The sequence below is a fragment of the Ovis aries genome, chromosome 9 (genome assembly GCF_016772045.2).
Source record: "Ovis aries strain OAR_USU_Benz2616 breed Rambouillet chromosome 9, ARS-UI_Ramb_v3.0, whole genome shotgun sequence".
Lineage (NCBI taxonomy): Eukaryota > Metazoa > Chordata > Mammalia > Artiodactyla > Bovidae > Ovis > Ovis aries.
In genome coordinates, this window is record NC_056062.1 from 64270673 (window position 1) to 64285309 (window position 14637).

Here is a 14637-nt window from a genome sequence, read left to right on the forward strand (position 1 = left end):
TATACTAACACATATATATGGAATTTAGAAAGATGGCAATGACGACCCTATATTCAAGATAGCAAAAAAGACACAGATGTGTATAACCGAGTTTTGGACTCCGAGGGAGAGGGAGAGGGTGAGGGTGGGATGATTTGGGAGAATGGCATTCTAATATGTATACTATCATGTAGGAATCGAATCGCCAGTCAATGTCTGATGCAGGATGCAGCATGCTTGGGGCTGGTGCATGGGGATGACCCAGAGAGATGTTATGGGGAGGGAGGTGGGAGGGGGGTTCATGTTTGGGAACGCATGTAAGAATTAAAGATTTTAAAATTAAAATAAATAAATAAATAAATAAATAAATAAAATATTAAAAAGAAAGATCAGGAAGAGAAATACAAAAAGCAATCCCATTATAATTGTATCAAAAAGAATAAAATCCCCTTGGAGTAAACCCTACTTAGGAGACAAAAGACCTTTACTGAACTCCCAAAACTATAAGGTGCTGTTGAAAGAAATTGAATATGAGACCATCAGATGAAAAGATATTCCCTTTTTTTGGATTGAAAGAATCAATTTTGTCAAAATCACTATACTGCCCAAGGCAATCTACAGATTCAGTGTAATCTGTATCAAATGACCTATGGCATTTTTCACAGAACTAGAACCAAAAAAATCTTAAAATCTGTATGGAAACCAGAAGACCTCAAATAGCGAAACCAGTCTTGAGAAAGAAAAATGGAGCTGGTGGAATCAGGCTCCCTGATTTCAGACTATACTACAAAGGTATAATCATCAAAACAGTGTTGTACTGGCACAAAAATAGAAATACCCTGATCAACAGATCAGGATAGAAAGCCCAGAAATAAACACACAACACTTATGGTCAGTTAATTTACAACAAAGGAGGCAATACTATACAATGGAGGAAATAAAGTCTTTTCAGTGAATGGTGCTGGAAAAGCTGGATGGCTGCATGTGAAAAAAATAAATAAATAAAACATTCTTTAACACCATACACAAAAAATAAGTTCATAATGGATTAAGACCTAAATATGAGACTGGACATTTTTTAATTCTTAGAGACAAACGTAGAACACTCTATGACATAAATCACAGCAATATATTTTACAGTCTGTCTCCCAAACTCATGGAAATAAAAATGAAAATAAACAAATGGGACCTAATTAAACTCAAAAGCTTTTGCACAGCAAAGGAAACCATAAATAAAATGAAAAGAAGACCCACAGAATGGGATAAAATATTTACAAATGAGGCAGCTGACAGGGATTAGTCTCCAAAATTTACAAACAGTTCATATGGCTGAATATCATAAAAAATAAATAAATAAAAATAAGGGCAAAGAAAAAAATAGACAGAGACCTAAATAGACATTTCTCCAAAAATGACATACAGATGGCCAAGAGCCACATGAAAAGATGTTCAGCATCACTAATTATTAAAGATATACATATCAAAACTAAAATGAGTTATCACCTCACACCAGTAAGAATGGCTATTACCAAAAAATTGAAAAACAATATATGCTGGAGAAGGTGTGGAGAAAAGGGAACACTCCTACACTGTTTTTGGAAATTGGTACAGCCACTGTGGAGAACATTATGAAGGTTCCTTAAGAAACTAAAAGTAAATCTACCATGTTTTTGTTGTTCAGTCACTAAATCATGTCCAACTTTTTGTGAACTCATGGACTGCAGTATGCCAGGCTCCTCTGCCCTCCACTATCTCTTGGAATTTGCTAAAATTCATGTTCATTGATTTGGTTTTGTTATCTAACCCATCTCATTCTCTGCTGCCATCTTTTCCTTTTGTCTTCAATCTTTCCCAGCATCAGGCTCTTGTCCAGTGAGTAGGCTATTTGCATCACGTGGCCAAAGTATTGGAGCTTTAGTTTCAGCATCAGCCATTCCAATGAATATTCAGGGTTGATTTCCTTTAGGATTGATTGATTTGATCTCCTTGCAGTCCAAGGGACTCTCAAGAATCAATGTTCTCAAGCACCACGATCTGAGAACAACAATTCTTTGGTGTTCAGTCCTCTTTATGGTCCAACTCTCATATCCTACATGACTACTGTAAACACGATAGCTTTGACTATACAGACCATTGTCAGCAAAGTGATGTCTCTGCTTTTAATATGTTCTCTAGGTTTGTCATGGGTTTTCTTCCAAGGAGCAAGTCTTTTATTTTCATGGCTGCAATCACTGTGCGCAGTGATTTTAGAGCCCAAGAAAATAAAATCTGTCACTGTTACCATTTCTCCCCTACCTATTTGCCATAAAATGATGGGACCAGATGGCATGATCTTAGTTTTTTAATTGTTGAGTTAATAGCTCAACTGGAACTCCATCACCTTTACTAGCTTTGTTAGTAGTGATGTTTTCTAAGGCCCACTTGACTTCACATTCCAGGACATCTGGCTCTAGGTGAGTGATCACAGCATCGTGATTATCTGGGTCATGAAGATCTTTTTTTACAGTTCTTCTGTGTATTCTTGCCACCTCGTCTTAATATCTTCTGCTTCTGTTAGGTCCGTACCATCTCTGTCCTTTATCAAGCCCATCTTTGCCTGAAATATTCCCTTGGTATCTCTAATTTTCTTGAAGAGATCTCTAATTTTTCTTTTTCTCATTCTGTTGTTTTCCTCTATTTCTTTGCATTGATCACTGAGGAAGGCTTTCTTATCTATGGTGTATACATGTATCATATGAATATGTAGCAAAATATGCTTACATTGCTTCGTAGTCATAGGGAATATGTTACTAAAGATGTGTTGCTGAGTATATTATTGTAGTTGCTATATTATTTCTTTCTAATTAAAGTGTCCTAGATATGTGATGTATTTTATTTAAATTGCATTTATACAATCATTTTCAATAACTTTTGAATGTCAATGGCAAAAATTTATTTTTTATTATATTCTTTCATATTATATATTTGGTACATAACTACATTAAGGGAATAAAAACAAAGCTGAGACCTATCATGAATATGCACAAAGTGACTCAAAATTTCCCATTTTAGACCTTAAGAACAATGTTTCTTTTGTTTTACTCCACCATCTAATCAATGAAAAGAGAATCTTAATTCTTTTACTCTGAGCTCTGATTGGAGTATAGATTTTTATTTACATCATTGCTATTTCAACCAATGATTATAAAATAATCATGATAGCCTATCCTTCCATCCTTCCTTGCTCAGTCATGTCTGAGTCTTTGTGATTCCATGGCCTGTAGCCTGCCAGGCTCCTCTGTCTGTGTTGCCATTTGCCATTTCCTACTCTAGGGGATCTTCCCTACTCAGAGGTCAAACTGACCTCTCTTGCATGTCCTGCACTCACAGTGGATTCACAGTGGTGGATTTTTACCACTACTGCCACCCAGGAGCACTAGTGGCTCAGAGGTTAAAACGTCTGCCTGCAATGCAGGAGACTGGGATTCGATCCCTGGGTCAGGAAGATCCCCTGGAGAAGGAAATGGCAACCCACTCCAGTATTCTTGCCTGGAGAATCCCATGGAGGGAGGAGCCTGGTAGGCTACAGCCCACGGGGTAACAAATAGTCGGACATGACTGAGCTACTTCACTTTCACTTTCAGCACCACCCGGAAGCCCAGTCATGATAGCATTTATATTTATATATGTGATTTAAAATTTTTATAAACTTAACATTTTATTTAATCTCTATTAGTATAATGTGCATTTGGTTTCACATTTGTCCTGTTACCTTTATTCAGTAATATTAACAATTGATTTAACCACATTTCTCTTAATGATTTATATCTGAACATCTCATTTTTGTTTCAACAGCTGAAGATGCATGTGGAGGAACAATGAGAGGATCTAGTGGCATCATATCAAGCCCTAGTTTTCCTAATGAGTACCATAATAATGCTGATTGCACTTGGACCATTGTAGCAGAACCTGGGGATACAATTTCACTCATATTTACTGATTTCCAAATGGAAGAAAAATATGATTACTTAGAAATAGAAGGTTCTGAGCCACCTACAATATGGTAAGTAGACAGTTTCTATCAACTTAGCATTGATGTCATTGCCTGAGGCAAAATTTGGATTCAAGAACAACTATATTTGGGCCTTTAAAGAATTAGATATCTTAAAAAATTAACAGATGCAGGAAAATTATAAAGAGTGATTATCAGAGCTGAGGAAATTTTGAAGACTGGGTACTGATATATAGAGTGGAATTTTAAAAGATGAAGCATTTCATCAAGTATTTGTTTATCACTCAATCAATGAAAAATAATTTGATTTTTATCAAAACTTGTAAAAGGGAATAAGAGTTGTTCCTACAGTTTTGTTCCTTAGTGTGCCAGTTCATATTTGGCATTTCTTTTCAAATTAATTGAATAGTCTTGGAAATAATTTGCCTTTTGTTTTGTAAGTAGATCTTTTATGTACCATGATATTTGAAGGCAAAAATTGAACCCTATGATATGGGTGAATATGATCTATTTCTTTAGAAATTCAAGACATGGCCTCATGAAACTGCAGAGTTTTCAGAACATAATTTTAGGATATAATATTTTTAAAAAGAAAATACATTTTTATTCTGTTTTAAAATTTTTAATGCACTGTTATCATTGAAGTGTAAAGTAAAATCAGTAATTGAGTGAAGAATGGTGGAATTAGTGAAATGAAGTCATAGGTAAAATCTAGATTAAAAGTGTATTTTGAGAAATGTAAAAATTTGATAAGAATGCTGAGAATTTATTGAAAGATTTTTATCAAAATCAATTAAATGAAGAGGTTTGCATTTTCAGATGATGATTCTTACTGAAGTATAGGGACTGATTTGAAGTGAGGCTAGATTAGCTACAGAAAACCTCTTAAGAGGTGATTGCTGTAATTCAAGAAAAAAATCATGATAGCTTGTATTAGGATGATATTGATGGCGATAAAGAAGTAGAATGACTTGGTAGATATTTAGGAGGTATAATGATAAAGACCTCTGTAATGAAGAATGTTAAAGAAGGTGGTGTTCTAATAAAACATCATTTTCTAGCTGGCATAAACTGGTGAAGGCCAGAGATATACTGAGTTGGAAAATGTTGAAGAAAGGTCAAGTTTCGAATAGAAATACTGTGATTATTGAGAGTTGTTTTAGATATAAGTAGTTTGCAGTCTCTTTGAGACATATTAAAGCCATCTGATAAACAGTATCTATTTATATGATTCAGTAGCTGTGAGTAGAAGCACAACTGATATGTACTTGATATCGATGGTAAAAAAACAAAAGCACCTTGATAGGAGTCTAAAAGGTAGGAGGAAGAGAGATAGGAGGAAATACAAGGGATAAGGTGTCATATAGGCAAGAGAAGTATGAAGGAGGAATAAGACGACATTACAGATTGCCATTGAAAGGACACTAGGTAAATATGTGTGTGTTTCTTTTGTGACCCCATGGATTGTAGCCCACCAGGCTCCTCTGTCTATGGGATTTTCCGGGCAAGAATACCTAACTGGGTAGCTATTTCCTTCTCCAGGGGATCTTCCTGACTCAGGGATTGAACCCAGATCTCCTGCATTGCAGGTGGATTCCTAATTGCTGAGTGACCACAGAGGCCCATATATTATATGCAAACACATAAATTAGATATACACACACATATGTACACATTAGTGTGTGTATATGGGTGTGTGTGTGTGTATATATATATATACACACACACACCCATATATCGTGTACTATCTTTCATATGTTTGGAATATATACATTTTATATATATATATATGCTAATCACTTCCCTGGTGGCTCAGCGGTAAATAATCCATCTGCCAATGCAGGAGACATGGGTTCATTCCCTGGCTTGGGAAGATCCCCTGGAGAAGGAAATGACAACCCACTCCAGTATTCCTGCCTGGAAAATCCCATGGACAGAGGAGCCTGGTGGGCTCCAGTCCATGGAGTCGCAAAAGAGTTGGACATGACTTAGCGACTAAATGACAGACAAATATATGCTAATAATTCCAAGTTTAACAGTATTTCTCATATGGGGTTTTGTGTGTGTGTGTGTTTGTAATATTTACATCAGAATTACCTTCAGTGTTTGTTGAAGTGCAGATTTACAAGCTCCTGCACAAATGTATTGATTTATATGCTATAGACATGAAATTAGTAGTCTGCAGACCAGATTATTCCACTCATTGCTATGGCAAGTAAAACAGTAAGTTTGGTTTTATCAGTATCGTAACTGTCAATATAACTGTCCTATAAGCCATCCTACAAGAGCTAAAATATTTCTTACCACTCAACAAACTGAAAGTCAAATTATCATGGTATATGAAACTAATCAAACTAATTCTGTAATATATACATTTATATATATGGTATGGATTTATATAATGGATAGCCCAAAGATTGCGTTAGTGAATCAACAATTATCCAACTAAATAAGATAAGTTTATTAGAAGTAACAGACTATAATTTCATTCTACAAAATAAATATTACATATACTAATCCTGCTGCTGCTGCTAAGTCACTTCAGTCGTGTCCGACTTTGTGTGACCCCATAGACAGCAGCCCACCAGGCTCCCCCATCCCTGGGATTCTCTAGGCAAGAATACTGGAGTGGGTTGCCATTTCCTTCTCCAATTCATGAAAGTGAAAAGTGAAAGTGAAGTCGCTCAGTTGTGTCCGACCCTCAGCAACCCCATGGACTACAGCCTTCCAGGCTCCTCTGTCCATGGGATTTTCCATGTCAGGAGCAGAATACTCCAGAATACTGGAGTGGGGTGCCACTGCCTTCTCCGATACTAATCGTATCAAACAGGTATTTCTCTTTACCACCTTATTTATGACAATTATGAGACTAAAATGTGCAGTGAAGAAGCTGTGGTTCTGTATATTATTGTTGCTTATTCACAGCAGTAAAATAATTTGATTAAATATGTATTGTGGTTCTATAATTTTGAATTAACATTCATTGCTGTGATAAGAGAATTTAACATAAGATCTACCTTCTTAGCAAAATTTTAAGTGTACAATACAGTGTTCTTAACCATAGGCACAATATTGAAAAGCAGATCTGTAGAATAGAACTTACCTGTTTTACATAACTAAAACTTTAATTCTAGTGGATAGCAAATATCCATTTCCTTTCCCCCCAGCCATTGGCAAATACTATTACACTCTCAGTTTCTGTAACTATGTAAGATATCTCATATAAGCAAAATCATGCAGTATTTGTTCTTCTGTGGCTGGCTTATTTCATTTAATGTAACGTCCTTAAGGTTCATCTGTATTGTTGAATATAGCAGGATTCTTATTTCCTAAGGTTGAATGTTATTTCTTTATATGTGTATGCTACGTTTTCCTTACCCATTCTTCCAAAATGGTTGCCTCTCTTTAGACAAATAGAGTACTCATTAAATGGTAAGAGCCAGAGGGATTTTAGGGATCCAGCTGCCCAGGGTTCTTTGAGGGAAATATGTTTTGAGGCTTATTGTGTATGTTGACAATTCAGGATGAAAACCAAGATCTTCTAATAGTTACTGCAGTGTAATTTTTGACAAAAGTAATTCTTGTTATGCATACAACCAGGTCTTTCTCAAAAATATATGCCATATATCAGTAAAACATTTTGAAAGCCTAAAACTCTGACATATGAATAGAACAATATGGATTAATGCTTTTAAATGCCTAAAGTTCCTACTAGATATTTAGTTTATACCTAAATATGAATTTGCATCAAATAAAACTTCTTATAGATATCTAAGAATCCCTAGTATGGTTAATTTACCATTTTTAGTACATCTGAATGTATTTTTTTCTACCTTAAGGAAAACCTGTTTGACTGCCCCTAGAAAAGGTACATGCCTTGCTTGCTCATCCACTAAAATAAAAATTGCATAATAGATGAAACCAGAATTAACACAAATAACTGGGAACTACTGAGGGAAGCATTTTGAAAGTTTTTTAAAAAGAGCACTTCAATTTAAATACATGATATTTCCTCTCTGACTTCTTTTTCAGAGTATTCTTTAAAAAAAATTGGAGCATAATTGCTTTACAGTGTTGTATTGCTTTCTTCTATACAGCAAAGTGAATCATTTATATATATGAATGTATCCCCTCTTTTTTAGATTTCCTTCACATTTAGGTTACAAAAGAGCACTGAGTAGAGTTCCCTGTGCTATAAAGTAGGTTTCATTAGTTATCTATTTCGTGCATGATAGTGTATATATGTTGATCTCTGTCTCCCAATTCATTCCACCCACTCTTTCCCACTTGGTATCCGTAAGTTTTATCTCTACATGTTTGTCTTTATTTCTGCTTTGAAAATAAGTTCATCTGTATCATTTTTCTAGATTCCACATAAAAGTGATATATGATATGATTTTTTTTTCTCTTTCTGACTTACTTCACCCTGTACATCAGTTTCAAGGTCTATTCACTCCTCTGCAAATGGCATTATTGTGTTCCTTTTTTATGGCTTAGTAATATTCTATTGAACCACCTCAGATATGGTGACTATATGTGTAAATACACACAGACACACACACATTGAATAAAGTATGGAAAACCACTAGGTCATTCAGAAGGGACCTAAATCAAGAAAGAAGAGAAACCAAAGGCAAAGGAAAAAAGGAAAGATATATCTATCTGAATGCAGAGTTCCAAAGAATAGCAAGGAGAGATAATAAAGCCTTCCTAAGTAAACAATGCAAAGAAATAGAGGAAAACAATAGAATGGAAAAGACTAGAGATCTCTTCAAGAAAATTAGAGATACCAAGGGAACACTTCATGCAAAGATGGGCACAATAAAGGACAGAAAAGGTATGGACCTAACAGAAGCAGAAGATATTAATAAGAGGTAGCAAGAATACCCAAGAACTATACAAAAAAGATCATAATGACCGAGATAACCATGATAGTGTGATCACTCAACTAGAGTCAGACATCCTGGAGTACAAAGTCAAGTGGGCCTTAGGAAGCATCACTATGAACAAAGCTGGTGGAGGTGATTGAATTCCAGCTGAGGTATTTCAAATCCTATCATGCTGTGAAACTGGTACACTCGTACTCCAGCAAATTTGCAAAGCTCAGCAGTGGCTACAGGACTGGAAAAATTCATTTTCCATTCCATTCCCAAAGAAAGGCAATACCAGTGAATGTTCAAACTACCACACAATTGTACTCATTTCACATGCTCGCAAACTAATGCTCAAAATCCTACAAGTTTGGCTTCAACAGTACGTGAACAGTACGAGAACTCCCAGATGTACAGGCTGGATTTAAAAAGGGCAGAGAAACCAGACATCAATTTGCCAACATCCCCTGGATCTTAGAAAAAGCAAGGAAATTCCAGAAGAACATCTACTTCATTATTACACCAAAGACTTTGACTGTGTGATCACAAAAAACTAGAATATTCTTAAAGAGATGGGAATACCAGACCACCTTACCTGCCTCGTGAGTAACCTGTATGCAGGTCAATAAGCAATAATTAGAACCAGTCATGGAACACCTAGTTCAAAATTGGGAATGGAGTATGTCAAGGCTGTATGTGGTCACCATGCTTATTTAACTTCTATGCAGAGTACATCATGAGAAATACTGGGCTGGATGAGGCTCAAGCTGGAGAAAAGATTGCTGTGAGAAATATCAATAACCTCAAATGGCACTGCCCTTGTGGCAGAAAGTGAAGAGGAACTAAGGAGAGTCCTGATGAGGGTGAAAGGAGAGTGAAAAAGTTGGCTTAAAACTCAACATTAAAAAAAAGCTGAGATCACGCCATCCAGTCCCATCACTTCATGACAAATAGATGGGGAAAAAATGGAAGCAGTGACAGACTTTATTTTCTTGGGCTCCAGAATCATTGTGGATAGTGACTGCAGCCAGGAAATTAAAAGATATGTGCTTCTTGGGAAAGAAAACTGACAAACCTAGACAGTGTATTAAAAAGCAGAGACATCACTTTGCTGCCAATTGTCCGTATAGTCAAAGCTGTGATTTTTCCAGTAATCACGTATGGATAAGAGAGTTGGATCATAAGGAAGGCTGTTGCTGCTGCTGCTGCTAAGTTGCTTCAGTCGTGTCCGACTCTGTGCGACCCCATAGACTGCAGCCCACCAGGCTCCCGCATCCCTAGGATTCTCCAGGCAAGAACACTGGAGTGGGTTGCCATTTCCTTCTTCAATGCATGAAAGTGAAAAATAAAAGTGAGCTCTGAGGAATTGATGCTTTCAAACTGTGATACTGGAGAAGAGTCTTGATAGTCCTTTGGACAGCAAGGTGATCAAACCGGTCAATCCTAAAGGATACCAGCCCTGAATATTCATTGGAAGAACTGATGCTGAAGCTGAAACTCCAGTACTTTGGCCACCTGAAGCAAAGATGGGAAGAGCTGACTCATTGGAAAAGATGCTGATGCTGGGCAAGACTGAAGGCAGAAGAAGGGGATGACAGAGGATGAGATAGTTGGATGGCACATTCACTAGACATGAGTTTCAGCAAACTCAAGGAGATAGTGAAAGACACGGGAGCCTGGTGTTCTGCAGTCCATATGGTCACACAGAGTTAGACCTGACTGAGCAACTGAACAAGAATAACAACATAAATACATATTAGTATAGCATCCATATTTACCACATCTTCTTTATCCATTCTTCTATTAATGGACATTTATATTATTTCCATTTCCTGGCTATTGTAAATAGTGCTGCTGTAAACATTGAGGTCGGTGTATTTTTGAATTATGTTTTTTTCCAGGTATATGCCCAGAAGTGAAATTTATGGGTCATATGGTAGTTCTGTTTTTATTTTTCTTGAAGACTTCTGTAATGTTCTCCATAATGGCTGTACCAATTTACATTCCAGTGAATAGTGTCAGAGAGTTCCCTTTTCTCCACACCCTCTACAGCATTCATTTTTTTATTTATTAAAAAAATTTTTTTTTAGTTTTTTATTTTTTTTAATTTTAAAATCTTTAATTCTTTTTTTTTTTAGTTTTTTATTTTTTTTAATTTTAAAATCTTTAATTCTTACATGTGTTCCCAAACATGAACCCCCCTCCCACCTCCCTCCCCATAACATCCCTCTGGGTCATCCCCATGCACCAGCCCCAAGCATGCTGTATCCTGCGTCCGACATAGACTGGCGATTCAATTCTTACATGATAGTATACATGTTAGAATGCCATTCTCCCAAATCATCCCACCCTCTCCCTCTCACAGAATAGAAAGCCCAGAGATAAATCCACACACATATGGACACCTTATCTTTGACAAAGGAGGCAAGAATATACAATGGAGTAAAGACAATCTCTTTAACAAGTGGTGCTGGGAAAACTGGTCAACCACTTGTAAAAGAATGAAACTAGATCACTTTCTAACACCCCACACAAAAATAAACTCAAAATGGATTAAAGATCTAAATGTAAGACCAGAAACTATAAAAAAATATTTTTGATTGTAGAAAAACTGCTTTACCGTGTTGTGTTGGTTTCTGCCATACAACAGTACTGATCAGCCATAGTTAAATATGTATCTCTTCCCGCTTGAGCCTCCTTCCTACCCCCCATGCTGTCCCTCTAGGTCATTACAGAGTTCCAAGCTGGACTTCCTGTGTTATATAGCATCTTCTTACTATCTATTTTACACATGGTAGTGTAAAATATATTATATTTTTATTATTATATAATAAATTATATATTGTTTCTTCTTTCCCCATTCATCCCACTCTTTCCTTCTCCAATTGTGTCCACAAGTCATTTATCTATATCTGCATATCTATTCCTTCTCTGCAACTTAAGTTCATCAACACAACTTTTCTCGATTCCTTATATATGCATTAATACATGATAATTGTTTTTCTCTTTATGACTTACTGCACTCTGTATCACAGGCTCTAAGTTTATCCACCTCTCTAGAACTGACTCAAATTCATTCTTTTTAATGACTAAGTAATATCCGTTTATATATATGTACCACATCTTCTTTATCCATTCATCTGTCCATTGAGTATTCATCCATTGATGGATGAATGTCCAGGTTCCTTTCATGTGCTAGCTATGGAGTAAAGAGTGCTAATATGAACTTTGGGATACATGTGTCTTTTTCAATTATGGTGTTCGCAGGGTATATGCCCAATAGTAGGATTGCTGGTCCATATGATAGTTTTATTCCTAGTTGTTTAAGGAATCTCCATACTGTTCTTTGTAGTGGCTGTATCAATTTACATTCCCGTCAACAATGTAAGAGTGTTTTGTTTTCTCTGCAACCTCTCCAGCATTTATTGTTTGTTGATTTTTTTTTTTGACTATGTCCATTCTGACTGGTGTGAGTTGATATCTCACTGTTCTTTTGATTTGAATTTCTCTAATAATTAGTGATGTTGAACATCTTTTCATGTGTTTACTGGCTATCTGTATATCTTCTTTGGAGAAATGTTTATCTAGGTCTTCTACCCATTTTTTGATTGGGCTGTCTTTTTTTCTGTTACTGAGTTGTATGAATTGCTTATATACATTGCAGATTCCAGCATTTATGTTTTGTAGATATTTTGATAATAGCCATTCTGACTCGCCTGAGGTGATCTCTCATTATAGTTTTAGTTGTATTTCTCTAATATTTAGTGATGTTGAGCATCTTTTCATGTTGTTTCTCACCATCTGTATGGTTTCTTTGGAGAAATGTATGTTTAGATCTTGTCCCCAATTTTTGATTCAGTTATTTTTTTTTTTTGAGTTGAATGAGCTGTTTGGATATTTTGGATGTTAATCCCTTGTTGGTTGCTTCATTTGCAAATATATTCTCCCATTCTGAGGGTTGCCTTTTATTTTTAATTTTTCTCTATTTTTATTTACTTCTTTTTAAAAATTATTTTTTGTTGGAGTACAGTTGTTTTACAGTGTTGTGTTAGTTTCTACTTTATGGCAAAATGAATCAACCAAACATATACATATATTCCCTCCCTTTTGAACTTCCTTCTCATTCAGGTCACCACAGTGCATTATGTCATTTCCTGTGCTCTTCAGTATGTTCTTATTAGTTATCTATTTTATACATAGCATTGGTAGCATATATGTGTGCATCACAATCTCCCAATTCTTCCCACTTCCTTCCCCTTTGCTATCCATACATTTGTTCTCTAAGACTGTCTCTGTTTCTGCTTCTCAGATAAGATCATCTTTACCATTTATATAAGTGATATTATACAATATTTATTTTTCTCTTTCTGACTGACTTCCCTCTATATGACATTGTCTAGGTCCATCCATGTCTCTAAAAATGACCTAATCTCATTACATTTTGTGGCTGAGTAATGTTCCATTGTAAATATTTACTGCATCATCTTTATGCATTCTTCCACTGATGGTCATTTAGGCTACTTCCATGTCCTGGCTGTCATAAATAGTGCTGCTGTGAACACTGGGGTGCATCTATCTTTTGGAATTATGGTTTGCTTCTGGTATATGTCAAGGTGTGGGTTTTCTGAGTCTTATGATGGTTCTATATTTAGTTTATTGAGGAACTTCCGTACTGTTTTCCATGGTAGTTGTTTCAGTTTACACTCTGCCAAAAGTGTAGAAGGGTTCCCTTTTCTCAATACTCACTCCAGCATTTATTGTTTGTAGATTTTTGATAATAGCCATCCTGACCAGTGAGAGATGATACCTCACTGTAGTTTTGCTTTGTATTTCTCTAATACTTATAATAAAGCTTTCCTGGTGGCTCAGACTGTAAAGTGTCTGTCTACAATGTGGGAGACCTGGGTTCAATCCCTGGGTTGGGAAGATCCCCTGGAGAAGGAAATGGCAATCCACTCCAGTACTATTGCCTGGAAAATCCCATGGACAGAGGAGCCTGGTAGGCTACAGTGCATGGAGTCACAAAGAGTCAGACACTATTATAATTATAATAGCAATGTTAAGCATCTTTTCATGTGCTTGTTAATCATCTGTATGTGTGCTGAATTTTGTTAAATGCTTTTTCTACTCTACTGAGACGATCATTTGTTTTTTGTTTTTCTTCTTGTTGGTATAGTGTGTCACATTGATTGCTTTGTATATATTGGATCATCCTTCTGACCTTGAAATGAATCCACCCAGGCCAAGATGTATGATACATTTTAGGTGTTTTTGTATTTGGTCTGCCAATATTTTGTTGAGAATTTTTGCATCTGTATTCATCAAAGATACTGACTTATGATTTTACTTTTTGGTAGTGTCTTTGTCTATTTTTGGTATCAGGGTGATGATGGTTTCTAGAATGACTTTGAGAATGGCCCCTCTGTAATGTTTTGGAAGAAATTTGAGATGGATTGGTATAAGTTCTTTTTTGAATGTTTGGTAACTTTCCCCAGTTAAGCTGTCCAGTCCTGGATTTTGTTTACAAGGAGGTTTTTTTTTAAGGTACAGATTCTATTTCACTTGTAGTGATCAGTCTGTTCAGATTATCTTTTTCTTCTTGATTCATGTTTGATTTGTTGGCATTTATTTTTTCATTGTATTCTCTTATTTATTTATTTTTGGTATATCTTTTATAGGTTATTATTTCTCCTCTTTCTTTTCTTATTTTATTTGAGTCTCTCTTTTCTTCTTCATGAGTCTGCGCAGAGGTTTGTTGATTTTTTTTTTATCCTTTCAAAGAATTAGCTCTTGTTT

General features: G+C 35.8%; 1 protein-coding gene across 2 annotated transcripts in view; it reads left to right on the top strand.

Annotated features, from left to right (window-relative positions):
* Positions 1-14637, top strand: part of CSMD3 (CUB and Sushi multiple domains 3) — a 1392034-nt gene that overhangs the window by 412787 nt on the left and 964610 nt on the right. For both annotated transcript variants that reach the window (XM_060393469.1, XM_027973090.3), the window contains exon 5: positions 3814-4021. In XM_060393469.1, coding sequence (XP_060249452.1) covers positions 3814-4021 — 208 coding nt within the window. The remainder of the gene's footprint in view (positions 1-3813; positions 4022-14637) is intronic.